The 23,946-nt window shown below is 37.9% G+C and overlaps 2 protein-coding genes across 4 annotated transcripts; one reads left to right on the top strand and one right to left on the bottom strand.

The window, feature by feature from the left end:
- Positions 1-2,166: 2,166 nt before the first annotated feature.
- On the top strand, positions 2,167-3,220 carry LOC140946017 (uncharacterized). Its single transcript, XM_073395083.1, has one exon. The coding sequence runs from the start codon at positions 2,206-2,208 to the stop codon at positions 3,094-3,096; it is 891 nt and encodes a 296-aa protein (XP_073251184.1). The 5' UTR covers positions 2,167-2,205; the 3' UTR covers positions 3,097-3,220.
- A 1,511-nt stretch (positions 3,221-4,731) lies between these two features.
- On the bottom strand, positions 4,732-19,251 carry LOC140946018 (dual adapter for phosphotyrosine and 3-phosphotyrosine and 3-phosphoinositide-like). Of its 3 annotated transcripts, none has more exons than XM_073395084.1 (9): positions 19,113-19,251; positions 16,624-16,746; positions 14,246-14,379; positions 13,388-13,527; positions 11,686-11,733; positions 9,247-9,312; positions 8,501-8,586; positions 8,281-8,368; positions 4,732-6,977 (listed from the first exon to the last, which is right to left on the bottom strand). In XM_073395084.1, the coding sequence occupies exons 1-9, from the start codon at positions 19,151-19,153 to the stop codon at positions 6,933-6,935; spliced, it is 771 nt and encodes a 256-aa protein (XP_073251185.1). In that variant the 5' UTR covers positions 19,154-19,251; the 3' UTR covers positions 4,732-6,932. The 3 variants fall into 3 exon arrangements, with proteins under 3 accessions (XP_073251185.1, XP_073251186.1, XP_073251187.1); XM_073395085.1 differs by having other exon boundaries at positions 9,247-9,309; XM_073395086.1 differs by lacking the exon at positions 16,624-16,746 and having other exon boundaries at positions 19,113-19,168.
- Between the last annotated feature and the right edge of the window lie 4,695 nt (positions 19,252-23,946).

Raw genomic sequence — 23,946 nt, 5'->3', positions numbered from 1 at the left:
TCGCGTTGTAATTTCACACTCTGTCTAATGTGAGACCGGAATGCCATGCTAATGATAAGTTTATAAGAAGAATTAAGAAAGGCTAGACCCATAAAAACAGCGATTTCGACGCGATTTCAGTCACTGAGTGTAACGGAGCGAAGCTGCGCAGCGCTGATCTCCGGAAAGTGCAGTGTTACATATCGGAAAGGTTCTGTGCCTCACTTAGTTGTTGTGTCAACAGCTATTCGGACCGTAGAGAAAGTGAGCAAGGCAGGAGAGTAAATAGGACAGAAGTAAATATTCAGAAGTGGGGTGGAGATTTCCCCCCGGGGTGGAGATTTAGAGAAGCAAACCCTCTTATCCACCCCAGCACGATCTTCGATACGCGTGAACGACTTGCTCCAGTTCTGTGCTGTTGCTCCAAAATACTAAATCGCATAGCTTTTCCTGTCGGCACGAAAAACTATCCGGTGTAGTGTCTGTTAAACATGAGCATAGTCTTCAACAGGTACGCTATCTAGTGCTGATAGGCTAATAGGGATGTGCCGCTGGATAGGCTCGCATTTTCACGACTGAATTGACTATAATGGGGTCGCACATTTCAGGGCCGTAGCCAGTATGAGGCGAACCGAGGCACTCGCCTCGGTAAAATTTTACCAAATACTGTCGATTTTTATTTTTTTTATCAGACTGATAATATTAGAAGATTTCATACGGCTGATTTCGTACAACGGACCGTGTGTTCGCCTCGGTTGTAGTTTCTTCCTGGCTACGGCCCTGCATTTTCGGAATTTTGTCGTTAAGAAAAGTTTGTTTCTTGGAGTTTGAAAAAAATGGTAAATTCATTCTAGGATGACTGACAGACCGGTATAAGTGTGTGCAAAATGGGGTCTATAATTGGCGGCTAAATAGACTCAATAATTGGGTTGGAGTTCTGAGAGGCCAGAGAGCACATACCCTGCAAACGTTGACCCAAGTAGCCCCACGGGCACTATACTGGATATTGCGGCTAAGCTTCGCTCCGTCACAAAAATCGCGCCGAAATCACTGTTCTTATTATGTGTGTACAGAAGTCTACCCTGGCTCCAGAGGGTAGCTACCTGAACACACGGTACGCACGTGCGTACCTGAAAAAGTCGTGCACAAAAATAAATAAAAATAATAAATAAATAATAATGATTAAATAATAAAAAAATATAAAGTTAATTCTAAAAAGAAAGCAAAATATCTAAAGATAATTATTTTAAGAATAAAGTTTGCCTCAATTCATGGTTGCTTCTTTGAAATATATATCTTTTTCTAAAACAGCGAACTTTTTTGTCCTCTCCATCCAATTGTTGTTTTCGGATTCTTGGCATCCTAAGAGGCCTGAAACGCAGTCAACACACAAATAAATGTAACAAAATACTAAAAGGAAAGATTTAATGTACGTTTGACTTTCGCTCAATTATGAAGAAATAGGATAAGTTTCATACAACGTCTTATAACTGTTGTCGTATGGTAATGAATTAGCTAAGTAGGATAATGTTGTTCAGGGCTGTCATAGTAAGCTTGGGCTATCTGTGCGTAGACATATTAAATTCTGCAAGCAGAATACGTCAATACGTCACGTAGTACGATCTGCATTGCAGTATTCTGCTTGCAGAATTTAATATGTCTACGTTATTATTTTTGCTGATCAGGTCTTTATAGATCCTACGTTCTTCGGCATACTCGTTTGCGGTCCTTTGCGGTCCCTTGTGGTTAATATTTGTACCATATGGATAAGTTGGACAAATTGTTTACACTACAAAACATTGCGAATTTACAAGGCATGGGATTCACTTTAGATTTCGGATTCAAAATCTATAGAGACTTAAACAAATCGGCACTTGTTCAATTCAGATTCACACATCTGCTTAAAAACGACCCAACGAACCCAGTGACAAAATTATCTATTATCATCTAATTATTTTTTGGAAGGGGGGTGGGGTGTAAAGCGATTTGGAGAATTGTGCGTACCTCTGAAAAAATCCTGGCTACGCCCCTGGATAAAAAAAGGTATCCTGTGGAACCCAGGGTAACAGAAGTCCTGTCCGGTATGGCGCAAGTTGGGGAACCACCTTGCGAGGTAGGCCTATAGTACGGCCTATAGTCCTCTGTGGGAGGGTGTGTCTTTCGTCTTCCTTGCCGCCATATTGGAAAACGAGAGGACCCTGGGGGCAAGGATGAAAAGGAACAAACATGGCGGGTCCGAAAGGTGTTTGCCCAAGTTTCTTCAATCTTCCGTGGGAAGACGTGATTTTTCTACATATATTTCCTCATTTTAGTATACAACAGCTCTTCAAGTGCAGACGGGTTAGCAGATTTTTCCGAGAAGTTTGCAATTCGTATTTCGCTTGGCAAAGAAGTCTAGATTGCAGTGAAGTTTCTTCCCGCCTCACAACAAATGCATTTTCTCTGTTAACTAAAGCAAGTTCGTCTTTACAGCTGGTGGTTTTGAAAAACTGTAAAGGCTGGCTGGATGAAGCTTCCCTCGTGGAAGTATTAAAGCGAAATCCGCGAATTAGTGAGTTGGATTTGACTGCATGTTCAAGTTTAACAAATTTATCCCTATTTACATTGGCGGAGTTTAACTCCGGATTAAGAGTAATTAAGTTACGTGAGTGTCGCTGGGTTTCATCGGATGCTGTTATTCAGTTATCGTTATGCTGTAATGGCCTACAGCATGTCGATCTCACAGGCTGTTGGGAAGTCACAGATTCTTGCGTATCGTCTCTTGCCTCTTGCTGTAATGGATTGCAAACTCTTCTCCTCAATGATTGTTACAGCGTCAGCGATAATTCGGTTCGAATTGTCGCCAATTCATGCCCTAAACTGTCCCATCTCGGATTGAAGGGGTGTTGGCGAGTCTCTAATACCGCTATAAAACTGATTGGAGAATACTGTCCTTATCTGGACACGCTGGAAGTCAGGGATTGTAGAGATATTTCTGAGGCTAGTTTAGCAAGGTTAAGATTACGTGGAGTAAAGATTGATGTCGGCAAAACCAAGCGATTAAGATTACATGCCGGTCTCTATGGATATGTAGAACATGATGATTGGCAAATACCAGTGGTCAACTTGAACATTTGAAGACTTGCACTTCCTTTACCTTGCGAGAGCAGTATTTTCCCACAATTACACCTAGGAACAGAGATTTCAATAACTTTCTCCACATTCAGCTGCTTATGGAGGAATAGGCAGTACCGGTAATGACTAGGAAAGGGGCTTTAAGATCCCTTTTCTCACAAATCTTAATAAACGTCATTAAGAGGAGCTATGGGCAGCGGTAGACCACCGGTTACAGAACCAGCTTTTATTGAAACTTAAATAGCCCAGCTTGCTTCCAGTCCCACTATAGCTCAGTGGTTGATACAGCCAAGTTGTATTTTGTAGGTCATCGGTTTGCATACCGTCAGTGACCTAGACTTGCCACAAGTGAAGTCGATCCCACAAGTCTTATGGCAGAAAAGCTGTAAAGCAAGAAAAGTGAGCATTTTAGGACAAAGGGCAAATTTCTTTTTGTGTGTCTGTTCATGGAGGAACAATGGTAAATTCAGCCATGCAGCAGGAACTTGTTGGCTCTGCTTTTCCAACTAATGAGTGATTGGATGGATAACAAAAATAGTAGACGTACACTAAGTCGACCTCTCATGAGTTCTAGGTTGATAGCAGTCTCAAAAGCAAGAGAAGCAAGCTCTGATGAGGTCGCACAATGACCAAGCACGGCCAAGTGAGTCACAAGGTTGGCTTGTTTCACCTGAATGGATGTGAATCACATAATTAATTCACACACAAGTAAATGATTGACATATGCTTTGTGAGGAGTGGCATCAAACATCTTCTATTTCTCTTGAAGAGAACAGCACACAGCAAAAACAAAATATGGATTGACAAAAACCTCAGTCTTCTATTGGTCATGATGTCATCACTTGTTTTTGCCCAGTAAATTTGGTGCAAAAAGTCCTTTAGAATGGCCCAACCAACCAAAAAAATAAACTAAATAAAAGGACTTTGAGAAATTCTGTCAGTGACCTTGTATCTTTTCAATCAATTTGCCACACTGACAAGTGCTTCTGCAAGCATTCATGACTGTTTTGACAGCGAACCTTTATTACTACCCTTTTCAAAGGAAGGAAGGTAAAATAACCAAACAGGGAAGTCAGAACAGTCATGTGGGCTATACAAAAATTCAAAAGTGAAAAATTTTCAGGTTGCTTTACCGTGTTTAGACCTGGAGTAGTCTCCTATTATTTTTCTTTTGAGTCATGATACATCATGAGCATGTGTGATAATTAGATAGATAGATGTTTGTTTATTTTACCCAATTGCAGCATTGACTGAATTGCTGGGTAGGCCAGTAATAAGCATACATGATATGTTAATATTTGAGTGTAACAAAATCATTAATTTTAGTCTTCAGTCCGACCCCGACCAAGTACAGGTCTCGGATTGCTGGAATGAAGAGAGTATTCACACATAGTACGTGGGAGAGGGGATAACTTTCCTGAGGGCTGGATGTTGCCGTGCATTTACGATAAACCTCTGATAGGCAGCAACTCTGCCTTTAAGTGTGTCTAGGCTTGCCATTGCTAAGGCATCAGCAGACTCTGTCTTACCATAAATTGAGGAGCAAGAAGAGAGGCCGCGAGAAACGAGGTCCCCTAATTTGCATAACTTTACTTTTTCACTTGCTGCACGAGCCTCTGAGGAAAGAATGACAACTGCTTATGGTCTACTAATTGTTAATTACAATCAGAATGCTTTTATTTCTCTGGCATAATAAGAAGTAATATGCTCAAACCTTAACACTATTGGCTGCTCTTTATCAAATAATATTCTTCCAAGATACCTAACTAGATACTAGCTATTAACCACACTGAACTCAAGAGTCGGTGAATATATTTTGAAAGAAGTTGGACAACATTTGACTCTTTCATTAAATAACAGCAACACATGAAAGAAGAAACAAAAAATGTCATCCTTGAATTTGTGAAATTCTTATTAGCAGTGCTCTTCCTAACTTAAAGGAACTGACTGTCACACAATTTAGCCAAATTAAACTGTTAGGATCTTATGGCCACTAAATCAAGTCAAAGCATTCTTGAAAGAAACACTTCAGTAAAAAATAAAATAGAAAACAATGGGTTATGGATATTAGATTTTGTGTTTTTTCTTTCAGTAAATTTATGTTCAGCCTAACAGTTTTTCAGTGTTTGTCATTTTATAGAGATTTTACTAAGATCTGTAAACAAAATAGACTAAATTGCTGTGACGTAGTTCTTTTGAATACATACAAGTAAAACAACATAATTTTGTAATTGCCAATCTTAGTTTTCTCGTGAAACTTTTAAACTTCGGGTTTTAATGCATAGCTTGTGCCTTTGTTTTACTTTTCTTCACTTTTTCACTGTTTTAGCAAGTAGAGTTTGGAACTTAATAAAAGCCAAAGACACTCCCTTTTTAGTTTAATACCAATGATTTCCCACTTGAAAAACCATTTGAAACAAAACTCCTCCTGGGTTGGTCAATAATGATGGAGCATTTAAATAAACACATCTGTTTTATTTGTTGATTGATGCATTTATAGTTGAGAGCATACTAGAAATTAGTAGTTTCTTGGTGTTGCGGATGAGCATGATCACTAAATGTCCTAATACAAAAGATTGAAAGACACTGTCACTGTGAATAATACCCCCACCACAACAAACAAGCCAACCAAGAATGGTTTCCATAACACCAAGGAACACCATGGAAAGTTAACATTTTCACACTGAATGCAACGTACATAGATATTACAAACTTTCTTTTTCAAAACAAAGACGGACTTTTCCTTAGTGCAGGGAAACTCAATGTTTAATCTTTCATCACAATCATTGTTATGATTTTGTGTTATTTCACTATTTCTGTAGCTTAGGGAGTTAAAAGATTTTTTGTTAAGGTTGCATGATAGGAAATTGGTAATACATTTCCACTTATTTTTAAACATAAGGATACAGTGGTTGGTTACCATTTGCAAAACATAACCCTGTTCAGGTAGATTTTGTAACTGGAACTGATCTAATTTGCGCAAATGCTAAACAGGTTCTGGAATGAAATGTACCAGTTCTGTATTTTTCTTTTTTCTAAATAGCAAACAACCTGAGTATTAATAACATATCTGAGGATTTAAGGAAAAGTCATGTCTGGTTCCACTATGCCTTCTTGGAGGCCCTGCAAGGGTAAATTCTGACAAGCGACATGACCCAAAAAGTAGTGACAAAGCGTAAAATGAAATCGCGACAAGAGACAACCTCTCTACGCCAAATTGTGACAGTGATGGCAAAGCAGAGAATAAGTGACAAAGAACTGTTGTTTGGCTAATTTATCACCAGGCTGAATGCTAAGAAGAAGTAATTTTCGTCAATTTTCCTTGCACTTCAGAAAACGTCTCTTGTCAGTGAGCTTCAGTGGACCCTCCTGTGAATTGTGTTAATTGTGAATGGCGATGTATTGGTGTTCGATACAGGAAATGTTGACTGAGAAATTGCAGAGCTGTAATGGTTTCTTTACAATGCATCACCATCCCCCTTTGCTAAAATTCCAACAAAGACAAAGAATTTTTGTTCAATTTCCGACAGTAACATGAGGCATTTATAAACACCGCCCACCGACAAAAGACGTTTTAAAATTCAGACAAGCGACATGGGCCCCCCCCCCAACCCCTGGCAGGGCCTCTTCTTACTACAAGAAGATATTCCTAAATAAGCCCACATTCTAATACAATAACAATAGAGATCTCCTAGGTGAGGCTTTTCCTATTATTTTTGATATACTGGTAAAGACTCTGATGCTGACATAGCTATTTACAAATTGTTCTCCAAAGAACATTTTAAAATTTAAATTACAATCTGGATAAAATATCTTCATGGCTGTTTTTCTTTGCACTTTTATCTGACGGTTGACTGCCTGTGCCTTGAAATAGTGACATTTTCCTGGAAAAAAATAAAAGAATGGGCAAAGTATAGTATTTTTATCAACACGGATAATTACAACATACAGCCGCATCCTTATAGTTTGCTGCACTCCAGTATTCCCCTCTTCTCATAAGCCAACATTTCTAGATTGTTATTTGATTTAGATTGGAAGATGAAGGACTACTTTGTGGATGTACTACCACCAAATTATTATTTATTTATTATCTATCTACTTTTTGATAAAATCATCAGGGTCTGGCAAAGGGGCTGGCCACTTTGAGAAGACTTCAAAGATTTTAAAGCTGACCCTCCAGCCTTTTTAGAAATGACCCTACATAAATTTTATATATTGTGAAGTGACCCCCAATATTTACTAAAATGACCCTCCAGGTGATGTTTCCTTATCTGAAAATGACCACCCAAAAGTAAAACCAATCAAGGTTTTGAAAATGACCCCCCACCAAAATGGCCACTCAACTTCCCCCCCACACACCTCCTCCTCACAGGAATTAAATGACTAGCCCCAAAGTTATACCACATACCGTAAATCCTCGATTAGGCTCCCCCTCTCAAATAAGCCCCCCCCCCCTCCCCTCCCTTCCCTTATTTTTCTTTGAACACTAATATTAAAATGATAGTCTGTAATATTCAATCACAACTGTAAAACTTCGTGTGGACTGATCAGGGATGGTTTATCTACCAACTGGAAGTTCAAATTCCTGGGCTGCATGACCTTCAACCTTCCTGTTCTTGAGCTTCTCCACTCTGTATTCTAGTTCTTTATGGAGAACTGATACCATCTTCTTTTGTACATTAAATAAACCCCCTCTCAAATACATGTAAGCCCACCATCTCTATTAAGTTCCCCTATCAAATTGGCTTGGAATAAATAAGCGTATAACAAATGTCAGAATTCATTCTTGTGGTCACAGAGTTTTATACACCAGATACAGATGCCTTTGCTCACCATGCAGGGGTTTCAAAACAAGCCGGCAACCGCTGGAGTTCTGCCAGTTACTTGATTGTATGTTACCGGCTACTCTAGACCCCCCTAGCTTCAGAGGCCTTGCAGTCCACAGCCGCCTACTTTTCCAGAGTCCGCCGCCTACTTCAAAACATTGAAACCCCTGACCGTGTCTCGGGGCAGCTATGTACTCTGTGCTCTGGTTTAGAATGCTGACCCATTTTACGCATACTCTTATATCTTGCACACACATTGAAGGTGCCAGAAAGCAATTTGTGCCAGAACAAAAAAAACCGTTCCCATTTTATAACTTAGTTGTTCCCATGGAATGCCCGAACAATAAGAATCACTACATACCAGCTTCCACTGTAGCATTTTAATCCACTCCTCAGCCTCTTGTGTGGAATTAGCATAGCAGAAAAATGTTCGGTAAGGCATTACAATCCTGTGTTCAAAGTCAAAAGAAGTGGTGCAATTAACAAATTATGCCTGACAGTGTGTGATTTGACATTTTTTTTTAACACAATCATATGAAACTTTGACCCAACACCCAAAATTTAATTAATAATTCTTGTACCTGAAACAGTTTCCTTTCCCTAGTGATTCATCTCTGGCTACTTCTTGGCATTCTTCCAAGTTTATTGTTTTAATTGGCTCCTTGTCCTAGCAATTACCCACATATTGTTATTAGAAAGTGTAAAGTCTCCACTCCAATAACCAAGTTACACTCTTGAATAAATATACCCCCTTTCTTATGGTCACTAAAAATCGTCCCACTCATAGAAAAACAAAAACCAGTACTTCACCAGTGTCAGTGTAATGAGCCCAAAAGCACTGATTAAAATATTGAGGACAACATTTTTACATTTTCTACTGGAGATGGGACAGATGGCAATTCTGCATGGTCCTCTGAGCCATGCAAATGGCCAACCAAATCCGCAATCTCCTTTTCTGCAATCTAAAGCTCTACCCTGCACAATGCTGTTTCCTCATGATCATGCAGTTACCATGCAATAAGAAGGCAGGATCTGCACATTTGAAATACTAAAATATCATGTACTTTTGGATTTATAAGTAACAAATAACGACTAGTAAATATACAATAAGGCAAGATAATCCACATTCTGATATTGATGGGGAATTCCATCAGATGCACAAGGAGATATTTAGTACAAACAATCACAATTAAAGGTAAAGAACCTTCCTACCAGAAGCAACCAATAATAATTATTATTGGTCTGCAAAACACAAAAAAACTAAGGAATTTTTAAATGATACTTAGGTCATCCTCATACATTCACCCACATCAAAGTTAGTACTCACCCCTTTTGTTTTATAATATTTTAGCTCATTCTTCAAGAGTACAAACCATCTTGTTTTCCAGTTCTGCTAGAGGTAACACGATTGAAAGTATAAGACCAATAACTTTTTGTAACTGGAAACACGGAATATGTATAGGAGGAAAAACTATTTTAAGTGAATATTATGTAATTAGAGCTAGCTGTAAACGGAGGAGAACTTCTTATTAGCATCATCACTTCTGTGAAGTTTTATCTTATGTAAACTCAGGGCTTTAAGTATATTCAATGCACCCTTTGACCATGCAGTCCTAAAATTATTATTACACTCAGGTAGTATTCATGAACTTCCATCAACAAGTCTAGAGGGAGCAGTTAGGTTAAAGAACTCTCCTTTTATATTTACCAACCAAGTCATGACCAGGGTTTTAGCTAAAGCCAGTGACATGATCAACATACAAGTAACATTCTACTGCTTGCTGTGTGATGTTTGGAACTTTAATGAGAAAATTTTTTGCCCTAGACACCTGTAAGCGCCAGGAATGTTTTCCGTTATCTTTATACTATTTTTATGTTCGCCGCATTCTTAGTTATTTTCGTGTTCGTGCCTTTAGTGCTGTTGTTTGGTTCATTAGTTTTTTATTGTCTGCGTAGCTTTGTCCTTTGTGTTAGGATTTTTCTTGCATATCGTATATTTAGCTTTTATTGTAATTTTTCGCGTTAGTTCTTCGTTTAGTTGCGCTTGGTTCAGTTTACAGTTTAATGTTTGGGTTTTTGCTCGTCCTAGTTTTTCGTCCTTATCTCGCTATCGTCTTTACCGCTATACTTCGCTATACTTCGCTATACTTCACATTGGTTCACTTGTTTCCCTGCACCAGTTGTAGAAGTTCTAGAATAAAGTTTGTGTGTTAAAAACTATAGCGCGTAAAGGCTGCGACTATAACACCCACACAGCAGGGTTTATTCTTGTGGAATTTGAAGGATTTTGGATATAAATGCAGCAAATGGGCCACAGAAATAAACAATTTGATTTTAAATAATTATAAATACACAGTCAATGATTGAAGTGAAAAACTAGGAGTCATGTATTTAAAGTATAGAAAGGATGATGGTTAAAAGTTTGGTAGCCAAAATGACAACCAAACAGCAAAATTTACCAGTTGAAAATAACATATTAACTAGGTGCTGTCACCTAAAGGGTCAAACCAAAGGTAAGGACCACATCCTTTTTTAGACACTACCCTAGCTAGAACATAGTCAAATCACAGCAATATTAAAAGAAAAATCAGCAAGGACAGTAAAAACAAAGAAAAAAGGGTGTACAGGTCAAAGATGAAAATTAATTTCAAAGCAAGTGGTTAAAACACTTAAGCCTGTCCTTCTCGAAAAAGGGCCATTTACAATAAAAACGTATGAAATGATGTTTTGACAGTGATTTCCTTACATAAACCCTGTAGAAACTTCCATTTAGGCATTCACTACGCACTGAATGGTGTGAGCACAGTCAATAATAATTGTTATTATTATTCATTAAAAATATTCTCTGTTTCGCATTGGCTAAAAACTCACACATTATTCATCATAACCAGCTATTGTTGACCAAATATGGAAGAGTTTTGCAATATGTGAAAAATGATGTCAAAAGTGCAGTAAAATTGCCAGATTACTGAACCTTTAACCGAGAAGACCTGGGGACGAGGTTGAGTTGTTTTGGTTGTGACTTTAAAATGGCAGGACATTTCCCTGGTTTCAGAGTAAGAAATAGGTGAACTATTGGCTAAAAACATAGCAAGAACAGCAAGATCAAGAAGACAACCCAATGGACGACACCTGCTATTTGGAGAATATTTGCACACCTGAAAAAACCTTTATCTCCTAAACTTGCTGATAAACATACACTGTTGAAGATGAACTTAACATGGATGGAGGTAAGCATGTTTTAGCTTGTTTTTAAACTAGGAATTAAAGTTTGAATGAATAAAAAACAATAATTATTGAATTTGGCTTTCGTGTCATCTGAAGAATATCCCATTTTACAGTTACAGGTGGAAACGATGCTGGAGTTGACCTTGTTTTGATATAACCCTTCCTGCTTTATTATGTAAATCATGTTGTTGTTATGCTAACTAGTATTTTTCAAGCATAATTTTCATTACAAAAGGAAGGAGGGTTGTATCAAAACAAGGTCAACCTCAGCCTCACATTCACTCAAAGGCTAGGGTACTGAGTCCACAACTGTAAAAATGGTCTCTGATGGAGATCTCGGATGGTGTTATCTGTCAAGGCCAAAAACACTCAGTCCTCGAACTCCATAATTCTTAAGATGATACTCAGCCTCATTCAATAATTGTTAAATACTGGTGCTTTTCAGGAGAGATCCTATACTTTCAACTGCCAAGAAAAACCCCGCAATACTGTAACTGATATCTGTGAACAGCAAAAAAATGTTTGGAGCTATTCTTACCTTTATTTTACCACCAAGCTTTGTAAGATATCCTTCTTTTGATCCAAACTGAAAAATGATATGTCTAAATATTAAAACGAACCTTTACATGTACATTTAAATGCAAGGATTTTTCAATAACTGATTAAGTGTCAATTGCTGCTACAATTATCTCTGATGGCCTTCCTTGATTTGGGTATGACTAAGTTGTACAGATGGTGTATTTATTCATACAACTAGAATACTAATAATCATCCCCAAAAATCCAGGTACCGTAAATGATCTAATAGTAGCCTGGGGTGTTTATTAATTTTATTAAATTATTTTAGAGGTCCAACAGGGGGCATTAAATAGGTAAAAGAGGACCTTGAGATCTTTGGTCATGTGCGATTGCACAGTGCTCGAGGAAGTGGATGACGTCAAGTATCAAGGGTCATGCATTTCCTCAACTGCATGAGCAAGATGTCAGATTGAGCGAGTTAAGGCTCTTGCCTGGAAAGCATTGAATGGCATGAAAGAGTCTGGAAAGCCAACATCTTTGGTGACCTGAGCTCTTAGGAGTTTTGTTGCCACTTCAGAGTCTAAAAATCTGCATCCCTTTAGGCACCAGCACCGTTCATCAAAATTGATATAAAAATCTTACTGACCAATTGACAATTGCTGAAAGTCAAGACTCTGATATATAAAAGGGGATAAAAATACAAAAGACCTTGCCAAGATACAGATCTGTATGATGGTTTTTCAAACTGACAGTGTACAAGAGATAATCAGAGATATGTTTTGAGAGGCAATATTTAAAGCACTTAACATGGAGATGGCACCTCAATGTCCCGCAAAAGAGGGAAAACAATGGCAGTCAGAAAATGTCAGGAAAATGTCTTTGAATTTTTTTATTGAAAGTGATACACATAAGACACTACAAAAGAGCTCATAGATTATGAGATATTGAAATTAATATTTAATTCAAAACTAAGGCAATTGTTCAAAATCTCAAAAGACAAGGATATAAGCCCATTTGTTAGCCTGCATGGCAGACATTTGAAAGGGAAGGGGAAGGAAATTTGGGTGCGAGACCGTGCGCAAGGGAGAAGGGAGGAGGGGATTGCCTGCAAGGTAGCCATTATTTTTGCCATCCACGCTGCCAGGTATGTATGCAAAAATAACACAACTGTGAATGTCTAGCTGTCAAATAAGTCTGGCCGCAATGCACATATTTAATGATTATTGGGAGATCGATTAAGTTACTCAAATAGTGTGATGTTGATTTCAACCAATCGGATTAAGGTATTAAGGCTGTGATTGACAATTTTGAAGATGGACATTCATCTGTCTATGTTTATGACATAAAAAACAATACCATCCTTGCAGGCATTCCACTACCTCCTTCCTCGTGCACCCCTCGCGCTTCTCTCATGTCCAGAATCCCCTTTCCCTTCCATTTCAAAAGCCTGCCACCCAGGCTACCCATTTGTTAACATGCATTACAAATATCACTTTCATATTACATAACAGAACATTTTCCACCTAGCTCTATCACAGAACAAAGAACTTATCAACCACTGTAGACTGAGAGGAAAATTACAGGAAAGATAATGTTCAGCTGCTCTAACACCTGATACAAATAAAAAGTCAGAGGGGTTGAGAATTCTTTTATTAAGACAATATAATATTATTTTTTCAAAAAATCTAAAACATGTATGAAACCAGATAATCATGTACTCACAGACTGAACACCATCATCAGTATTGTTTTCAACACTGCTTCTTCTGTTCTTGCCCCACTCAGCATGTACTCGCACCTTCTCATAAGTTGATGGTTCGGCTATGTCTCTTGGATATGGGTATTTTAATAATGTCAAAACTCCTAAAGAACAATAAAGAAATGATCAAAACTAACCTGAATTAGAAAAACTTCAATGATGATAACAAGTAGAAAGCTTGGATCGTTTTTTTTTTGTCACGTGAGTAGCATTTATTGTCAGTTTATCTACAGTACAAATGAATTTGTTTGCATAATAAAAATAATATAATACACACTTGCACCAAAATGGCTGATGTGTGCATGATCTCTGAAAAGACCATGCATTTACATGTAGTACCAAGCTAGTCTATAGGTTAATGCCAGGCTAGGGTTGCTTTAGCCATAGACCTCTTTGCAGTGATTCATTCTCTATTGATACACTATTAAAATTTGTTGGTTTTGCTCAGTCAGTCCACAACTGTTAGTTGTGCTTGAAGTCTGAGAGTTGGTTGTTTTTATTCATTGGGGTTTGTTCTCATAAATTATTCAACCTACGGGGTTAAACTTAACCTGGGTTTCTTTACCTTGTGTTCAAAAGCATTTTCTCAGATAATTTTGTCTGTTATTTTTAGAGCTTCCAATCATCAACTTGTAGACAAAAAGGAATTAAAACTGAAATGGTTTAAGCTTTCAAATCTGAACTCAAATCTCGCACTTACCCTGGGTTATCTTAACCCAGCTTTGAACAACTCGGCCATGGCCTCTACATTATTCTTGTGCTACCTTAACATTTACCGACAAAAGTACACAGCTAGGGCTGAATTTCATGTAAAAACCTTACCTGAATCACCACCAATCAAAGGTTTGTTTTCAAAGTGTTCTACAAATTCACTCAAACATGAAAAAGTACCCATTCCAAATTTATACTGTGAACCATCCCAACCAATCTGGAAATGCTTCACTGAATTGGAACACCTGAAAAAGAGGAAAATGAAAATTAATCCAGCTGTGCTAACAAGGCTGTACTAAAACAAAGCTCCTTGGAGTATTGCTACCCTCTCTTCAATTCCCCACCGTAGAAAGGAGATGGGAACTGCAGCTGAGCAAGCAACCATGCGATCCACATGTTGAGGGCAGTTTGCTTACAAGAGCTTTTAGCAGAAAGCTTGCCATACATGTATGTAAATAACCCCTTTTTTGTAAATACATTCAGGTTAAAATACTAGTAATAACCAAAGGTTACAGAGTGCGGGCAACAAAGATCGAAGGACAAAACCCTTTTGCTCCATCACTGTGCTTCGCGTAAGTTTCACGTGACAGATAGTCAAACCACGCATGATCAGATTACGAGCGATAGAAGGTCCAAACATGCATGATCAAATTGCATTCTGAGCATTCCATTCATTCTTAGTGGAAGTCAATTAAAAAGCTCTTAAATTTCATTAATTATTACATTCACGTTTTTTTTAACAAACCATGCATTTAGCGCTTTTGTATGTATTACCCTAAATTTGATCAAGAAGTTAATTTTGACAGAGTGGCTGCTTGCAATAAGGAAAAGTGGTGCTTAAAAGAGCTTTACATTCAAACCAGGTTTTACAATGCTGATCAAAACTAAAGCTGGTTGCTTGCAAGATAAGTCAAAAGGAGATTGATTGACTGACGTTCTAAACATTTGGTTTCTGCTTTATGGATATTCTGTTGGGTGCTTTCCAGTTATGCGTTTGCCTTCAATTTATATCTTTCATCAATTGAATTCTTTAAGTCTCTACCCAAGAGCTGTTCAGCATCAGAAACAATGAAATGTCTGGAGATAAATTTAACTTAAGGAACTTGTTAAGTCAAATCTATGCACTCTTTGGTAGATTGCTCAAAATGGAACCAAAGGGGAGACTCAAAGCAACTACATGCTGCACATCTTCCTGATAGATAAGTAATAGAAAGTCAACAGCGATGGCTAACACAAAAATGAAAATTTAACATCATCATGAAAAAAATTTAATTCTCTGGGTGTTTGTAAGAATATGGCTCATAAGCTTGACAACCTATACTGACAATGTACGAACAGCACTTGCTAACAGTTGACTGACAGTCAAATGATGTTTTTATTGCTAAAGATTTGCCAATCTGCCAAATGGCAGTCAATTTGGCTGCCAATGGATCAACAGTAAAAACAGTAGTCCAACAAGTTTTGGGGGATGATGCCAATCACAAAAGATAAGAGAATGCTTACATGTACATGTAGCTCCAAAATGGTCAGCTCATGTATAACTCACAAAAACAACTGCATACATTGATTTACATGTATAATATATTTTTATGACTAGACCTACACTTTTTTAATAAAATCATATGCCATTCCAAAACATTTTGAACTCTAGAATTCAGGTGGAATATAATTCTGCTTCATTTCTTGCTGTCCTTTGGTCAGCATTCATTTCAATGTGGTGACGAATACAGAAATACATCTAATGCTGCCAGGGGAGGAGGACTTTGAGATAAAAGATGACAGGGTAATAGTCACCAAACAATGAATCATCTACATGTAAGTACGCATAGGTGTGACAAGGTCTCTGGGTGTGACAAAACTCTCTTCCATTTCTAGATGACTACAAAAGTAATGAAATAGATGTATAAAATGGAAAATCGGCTTTGAGTGAGCACCATAAAAAAGCTAAGATATTATTTTCATTACCCAATTGCAAACTTGCCTCACCTTAGAACTAAAAATACTCAGACCCTTTTTTATTGGCCTCAAAAAGAAATTTTCTAACCTTACAATTTTACACCTCCTTTTTCTTCACATTTGATATCTTACTGTTTTTTAAGAAATACAAGTCTTTTTGTAGCATTTGGAGGGTGGAAATTGATCAGCTACTGTACAAATTATATTCCAGGCTTAAAGGGATTTTAGTTTTCACCAAACCCATGTGGCAACTTGAAAATGCAATCATCTGACTTTGAAATGAGTTTGTCTATATCTATAATATTTTTCCTTTTTTTACATGTTACCTCAATGACTGTCTAAACAATATTATTTGTCTTCTTGGTGAATTTTTCTGAATTAGACAATGATCTTTTGAAGAAACAGCATCCAAGTTAGAAATTATTATGCTCCATGGCCAACCATTACTATTTTGCCATCACTTAAATGACATGGAAGTCTGCAAGAAGGCATTTAGCTAAAAGGCTTCTGATAACACTTTGAAACTGACTTACTTTACTGACAGTGAATATTCTCCAGGATTGGATGTGCTTGCCCTTAATAAATAACTCCCATCTTTTCCATTTGCCATGAGAAGGCCTTCTGCTGCATGTCGATTTATACTGTAGTGGTACCAGCTGAAACATCACATGGAATAAATCACCTTATAAGTATATTGTTTACAGCTAGTTCCCAAACATTAACTGACTAGTGAAATCCCTTATTGACATGATTCCTCTCCAAAAAAACATGGACTGCAAACCCTTCAAATTCCCTGCCCTTCAATCTTGTCTCCAATTTAACTAACTTGAACATTATTTTTTATAAAGCAAAACTTGGATGAAAACAATTTATGGTAGCTATAGGCCATGCATGCCCTTGAGTGCTTTGTTTCCTATAAACCTCCCTTTCATATACATGTAAGTAGGTCAGTCAGTCAAATATAAATAAGGATTCTGCAATCAAATAAAATAACAAGGCCTGGTCATATATTCAACAGCTTGAAATGTTCAAAATCCATTTAACGAGGAGCAGGTCTTAAACAACATTTTGTTTTAAAAAAATAAGGACATTGTATTCTTGGAATAATTAAAAAGAGAATTCTTACCTGTTGCATTTTTTATTTTTAGGGAAAGGAAACAAAATAATGACACTATGGTGGTGGCCTTATCTGTTAGCAAAGTACTGGCCCCAGTTGTTCAAAATGGGGATAGCAATATAAACTGAATAAATTTCTATCCACTGGATAACCTGATTGGATTGCCTAACTCTTATCCGCTGGATAGTGATTTATAATTCGGCTCAGCAGGGTCCATTCTCTTCAATTTGTACTTTTTTATTTATTAACCACTTTGAATACAAATACACCGAAAGGTACTTCCTTATAAGAGGCTAATGGGGATGTGCCGCTGGATGGGGTCGCATTTTCACGACTGGAGTGACTATAATGGGGTCACATTTTTAATACAGTTACTAGAATAGGGTTGGGATCGCAAAAATTACATATTTGCCCAAAAGTGACTAAGATGGGGTCTATAATTATTGGTCACAGAATAGACTGTAATGGGGTAGGGGCTCTGAGAGGCCACCACCACATGCCCACCCAAAATTTACCCAAGTACCCCCTCCCCTCCCCCTCTCCCTGGGACATATACCCCAGTGACCTGCAGTGGGCCTCGCCTTAAAGAATACTGGAATAGCACCCCTGTATCCATTTATTCATCTCTCCGTGGTGCCAGTTCTATATTGCAACTTCCCTCCGATTTAATATATGCTAAGCATAACTTGTTCTTCTTGAGCTCATAAGGATAATATTATGTGGCTGACAATCATGTTTACATGTACTCTAGTCAGCATGTTAGGGGAATATTTTGAGGTTATTTTGATGGTTTAGTAACTTGCAAGAAGGAAAGTGAGGTTCAATTATCATGTTTTCCCTGCTTGAGTGGGTTTTCAAAGTCATGTTTACACATTAATATTGTGAGTTTATATTTTACATGAAATTAAGGCATTCCATACAAAGAGTGAACAGTCAATTATTTTACCATGTAGGAATTATGCTCCCAGAGTAACTTTTTAAACCTCTTTATGATGATAAATAACATCATTTAAGTTTATGTATTACACTGCTTACACATTTTTAAATTCTACATAACTTGTTGGCATCTTAAAATATGAAAATGAGGACATGGAAGTGAACACAAACAAACAGAATGCTTCAAAATATGAAAACTAAGTTACAACATCTATAGAACAAAGTTCAAGAATGTTTCCTGGATAAACCTGGATAACATCAATGATACCCAGAAACAATATTCTGTAGGGTATAAACGAACGTGACTTTAGGGTGTGTGAGCAAAATTCTGAATTTAAAATGCAAATAAAACGGAATAAATTTTGTTAAAAAATAATGACAAGCTTTGTTTCTGCTCGTATAAATTGTTATCAACTTCATATGTCAGCTGCTAGCTAAATGTAAGAATTCTTGCAGTTCGACTTTTATTTTCTCTTTCACAAAAAAAGTTGGTGCATTTAAGTTACTGAAATTTCAAAATAATGAAACAATTTTTCTTTCTCAATATAAAAGAGCCTGTATATTTTTGAAAAAGAAATAAAAATGAATTAAGATCTGGCAAAGTAAGCTTAAAAGCCCGATGGCAATCGATCTTCTTACACACGATGAAACACAAAAAAATAAGCAGGAAACGGACGCTTTGAAAACAAAACATAGAGTGAAATTTGCTTCTTGGAGTACAAAAAATGTATATATTTTATCTCCGAATTACAGGGAACTAAAGCAACTGAAAATATAAATATAGTTAATTTCTATGCACACAATAGCTATTATTAACGAACTTCAGGCCACGATTCAATACACAAGCAGGAAGATAACGACTTTCTGAGGGTTGATCTCTCCAAGGTATGTTTTTTCCTTAACTTGAAACATTCGAGTATACAAAATATTGCATCAATTGCCTTTAAATTAGATAAAAGAGACTCTAACCTCAACTCTTCCACCTCAGCATTGTGCGCTGTGTCCGCCATCTTTGTTTTGTCTGTCTGTCAGATGCGAACTTCTATATCCCATCATGGGATCCCTGGGGAACACGAACTGTGACGTCATTTCCACAAAACGGAGGTGGGTTCTTGGTTCTTTGCGAATTTCCGCTTGGGAAGGGTTACAATTGATTAACGGCTCCTGGGCGACCTTTTATTGTCCTGTCGTAAATTGATAAAAGGTAAATTAAGCCTGAGCCCGGAGGCGAGATGTCTGCCATATAGACAGTTGAAGAATAACTAAGGAATAGCAGGGGACACGCTTTGTGGTCCTTTGTGAGCTGTTTGTCTTTTGTAAGGGGTGTTTCTCTGGAGAGTGTCTGTAGTTACAGCCATTTGTCTGAAAAAGGGCCAAAACCTAGGTTTTTTTCGTCCGATAAGCCCGAAAGTCAGACTACCGAAGGAAAAGAAGGGAAAAATTGGAGAGAGGGAGGACCAGATCAAGGTATGATTTATCTATTTTTTGATAGTAAATTTAGAATTGTAAACTAAAAAAACTGATTGAACGACAAGGACTACACTCTTTTTTTATATATAAGAATGTATTTTATAAGAATATCGAGGCTGAAATTTTCGAAATTTTAAGAATACTTTAAGAATAAAGCCAAGCTGAGATTTTGAAAAGGATAGATATAATTTTGTGTGTTGAAACATCTGTAAATACAATACAATTTTATGTTTTTAACTTAACCGTATAAAATTATTCCTTTCTCTGAACGGCGAAACTAGCCAACAAAACGAAAAAACCTGCACTAGCTATAGCAAAATGTTCAACGCTAATGACAGTTCGATGAACGGTACATGTAATACATATACATATACCCCAATAAATTCTAAAACGGAAAGGTCATAAGCTATAATTTAAGAATAATACAAGAATATTTTCAGCCTAAAATCGGCAGAAAAATAAGAATATTCAGCCTGGGCCGGAAAAACAACATTCTTATAAAAAAAAGTGTATTGCGCAGTAAAATTTTCAAGAAGTCAGCTAGATAAAGAGGACGACAGAAAATGACGTAAGAGGTCTATTTTAGCGCAGTCACCTTGTTTCAAATATTCAAAGAGGAATTTCATCACATTTGGCTAACAAGGCTCCGAAGACAGAAAGCACTGTTTGCGTTCCAAACGGCCTACAGTCAACTCTCGCCTTGCGGACACCCCGCTATAACGGACACCCCCATATTACGGACAGCAGCTAAATCCCCGGCAAAAACATGTTACAGACGCTTGACTGAAATAAACTCCCGCCATTACGGACTCTCGCTAATGAGGACCCCGCCTCGAGGTCCCTACAGTGACCGCTATAAAGGGAGTTGACTGTATTTGACTCGATTCGCACAATTTTTCGGTAAGATCGAACTGGACTTGCAAAGATTTGACTTCTGACGGTGTACTAAGAATTTGCAGCCATTTGAACAATTTGAGGCCAAATCGAGCAAATTGGACAGTAAAGGGAGAGCCATAATAAAAAGGAGCGAGGAGAAGAGCAAAAGAAGACCAGACCATTCCCAGATCACTCAGGTAAATTAAGGCATGGGCCTCAATTTGCCTTAATTTGCTCTCTTCAAAAGTGAGGGAGTGGTCTATATCTAAGAGCTTTAGATGAAGAGACATAAAACTTTGCCAGCTAACCACATTTTTAGTTTGTGTCAACTTTGTGCTTTAAAATTATGCAAATTAGGTCACGTGACCTCCATCGGCTGAAAAAGCTTGTTCTTCAAATGGCAACACTTTTTCGTGTGTCTTCAATTATTTTACCGGTTGCATAATGTTAATGCCGTTTAATGTATCACTTCTGTGCTTGGCCTTTTTTAGATATTTAAAATCGAAGGCGTTAAGATGGGATACAATTACTTTGGGGGACTGAGCCTAGTTGAAAAAGCCATTTATTTTCCAAAACAGTAAAAAAATCAAAAAAGGCCAAGCACAGTCTTGTAGATGCTTGCATTACACATTGTCCTAAACCAGTCCGGTTTAATAACTCACAACAAAAAGTGTTGCCATGAATTTTTGTTTAAAGACTTTTTATTGTTTTCTGGCCGTGTGGAGTCACGTGACAACATTTGCATAATTGAACATCACCTAATTGACAGAAACCACACCTGTATGTATGTGGCAAAGTCTCATCTTTCTACTACTTACGTGCTCAGAGATAGACCACTCCGATCACTTTTTTACTGAATCATTGCGGGCCCATGCCTTAATTTACCTGAGCAGTCAAATCCTAAATAGTACATGCACGATAGAGATGGGTCTTTTTAGCAAAAAAACTCTTGCTAAAAGCTTATTTCATTGTCAAGAAATGTCTGGTTCGACCGTGGAGCGGTCGGCCAGTACTGACTTTTTAAAAGTGCCCTTTTTTATTGGCTACCAAGGAGTTCCGAAAAACGAAAATTTATTTCGCGACAAGGAGGACGTATTCGTAGTACAATGAAGACATTTTCCAAAATCCAGCAATATATAGGGAAGACTCAGTGCTGTACAATGAAAAGATGTCGTTTTGCTATTTGTCCAGCAGGACTTTAGTGACTTTGTTGTGGCTTACCTCTGTCAATCATGAGCAACCTTTCTTCTTAGATAAGATTTTTCGCGAACGCCTTGAACACTTCAACAAACTAGAGAAAAATTAAGAAAGGAAGCCCACCGATATCGTTCAGTCCCGAATCGTGGTCAGCTTTTCGCGGTATCAGAAATAAGCTCATATTCCCTCCAGCTATTAGACATGCGCGCGAAGCCTTCATTAAGAATGTATTATCTTCAACGAAGCCCAAAAGAAGTGTGGGGCGTTATTTACCACATCGTTAGACCCAATCCTCAGCCCCTGCGGTTTGATCCAACTAAATTAAATGTCTTTTTTTGCCTCTACTGTTGAGAGGACACTTCAATCTGAGGAGGACACATCGGACTGCTTGGATGGTATGAACAACGAAATCCCTGAAAGTAATGGGACTATATTCAGTCTAGGCGAATTATCTCGCTGTGAAGTTCTACAATCCTTGAAATCCTTGGGATCTGATTGTTCAACAGTCGGAGTACCGGATAAAAATCACTCGGAGTAAGGGAGAGAACCAACAACAAATTAAACTAAACCCACGTATGGCGTAGACGCCAGGATTCAAACCCAGGCCACATTGGTGGGAGGCGAGTGCTCTCACCACTGCGCCACCTTTGCTCCCCAACAAAGGGGAACAAGGGTAACGAGGGGTACTAAGGGGTAACAAGGGGGAACATGGGGGAACAAGGGCGAACATAGGGTAACAAGGGTGAAGAAAGGGAAGAATGTGTAACAAGGGGAAACAATTGGAAACAAGGGCTAACAAGGGGACACAAGGGGAAACTTGGGGTAACAAGGGAGAGCAAGGAGTAACAAGGGGGAACAAGGTGGAGCAAAGGGTAACAACGGGGAACAAGGCGAAACAAAGGGGAGCAAAAGGTAAAAAGCTAAAAAGTGGAAACAAGGGGGAACAAGTGGTAACAAAGGGGAACAAGGGGGAACAAACGGTAAAAAGGGAGAACAAGGGGGAACAAGTGGTAACAAAGGGGAACAAGGGGGAACAAGGGGGAACAAGCGGGAACAAGGGAGATCACGGGGTAACAAGCGGGAACAAGGGGAACAAAGGGGAACCAAGGGGCTCCCCTTGTTCCCCCTTGTTACACCTTGTTTCTCCTCGTTACCCCTTGTTCCCCCTTTTTACCCCATGTTCCCCCCTGTTACCCCTTGTTTCTTAAGGTTACCCCTTGTTCCCCTTATTCTCCCTTGTTACCCCTTAACCTTAAACTCGAATAATTTAAGCCATATCGCATTCTTTTTTACACTTTTAAAGGGCTATCGTTGTAAATAGTTATGTGTAATAACACCAAAGACAATTTCTTACGGAAGCCCGAGAAAATAAATTTCAAACTTCACAGGTAAAATCGTCATGCAAAAGATTTCATTTTGTTAAATTTGAGGCTTTTGAAGTTTGTTTCATAGAACTTATTACATTTATAGCCCTTGAAAAGTGTGAAAAAGAATGCAATATGCCTGAAATTATTCTGGTACGATGTTTTTGTCCGCTGAAAATTAAAATTACTCAATTTCCGTAAGGATTTCATCTTAATATTTTCTTTACGTCTAGTATAGGACGGTGCAGGTCTAAGGTAGGGATCCACTTTCTTCCCATTCAGCAGATCAAACTAAGCCGTGCTTTGTTTTCTTCAAGCCTGTTTATCTCGAATTCTTCCAGCTGCACAGAAATTTCTACTACGAGTTTCTTTCAGTACATCCCAGCTTCACAACCATGCTCAGAACAATAATCTCTGGCTGTATTTTGGTGGGCCACTGTGTTTGTATGTAAACATAACGGATTCTTTAGCTACGTTCTCACGGTACTGGTCGAATTTTTGACCGGTTGAAAAATCTGTCCGGGCACTTCGTTCACACGGAACCGTTCAATATTTTTGCGCTGTTCACATTGAACTGTCGAACCGAAATATTTCCAAAAAAGCGAGTAGTAACACGACTCGTATATCCATGTTCGCAGTATCACAGGAAAAAATGGTGAGATTTCAACATGGATTATTATTGGAAAACATCTTAAATAAACTATCCAATATTGGAATAATATTGGAGTAATTGGTAATTTGTAAAGGGGACAAATAGTTTTTGGAATATCATTGGTATATTAGTCATTTAACAACCCAAGATGGTATTTTGATGGCATTTTATTGGAATATTATGTTTCAGAGGTAACAATCCAATAAGATACCATGGAACTAAACTTGGATTGTTAAATAAACTA

Source organism: Porites lutea, chromosome 8 (assembly GCF_958299795.1).
Source record: "Porites lutea chromosome 8, jaPorLute2.1, whole genome shotgun sequence".
In the NCBI taxonomy this organism is placed as follows: domain Eukaryota; kingdom Metazoa; phylum Cnidaria; class Anthozoa; order Scleractinia; family Poritidae; genus Porites; species Porites lutea.
This window is presented reverse-complemented; position numbering and strand designations above follow the sequence as displayed.

Bases quoted from the DNA above. Each gene is read 5' to 3' on its own strand.
- LOC140946018 (XM_073395084.1), bottom strand. From the start codon at position 19,153: ATGGCGGACACAGCGCACAATGCTGAGGTGGAAGAGTTGAG. The intron at 16,747-19,112 runs GTTAGAGTCTCT...GTGATGTTTCAG, and splicing joins GCTGAGGTGGAAGAGTTGAG to CTGGTACCACTACAGTATAA. The intron at 9,313-11,685 runs GTAAGAATAGCT...TGTTACCTCTAG, and splicing joins AGCTTGGTGGTAAAATAAAG to CAGAACTGGAAAACAAGATG.
- LOC140946017 (XM_073395083.1), top strand. From the start codon at position 2,206: ATGGCGGGTCCGAAAGGTGTTTGCCCAAGTTTCTTCAATCTTCCGTGG.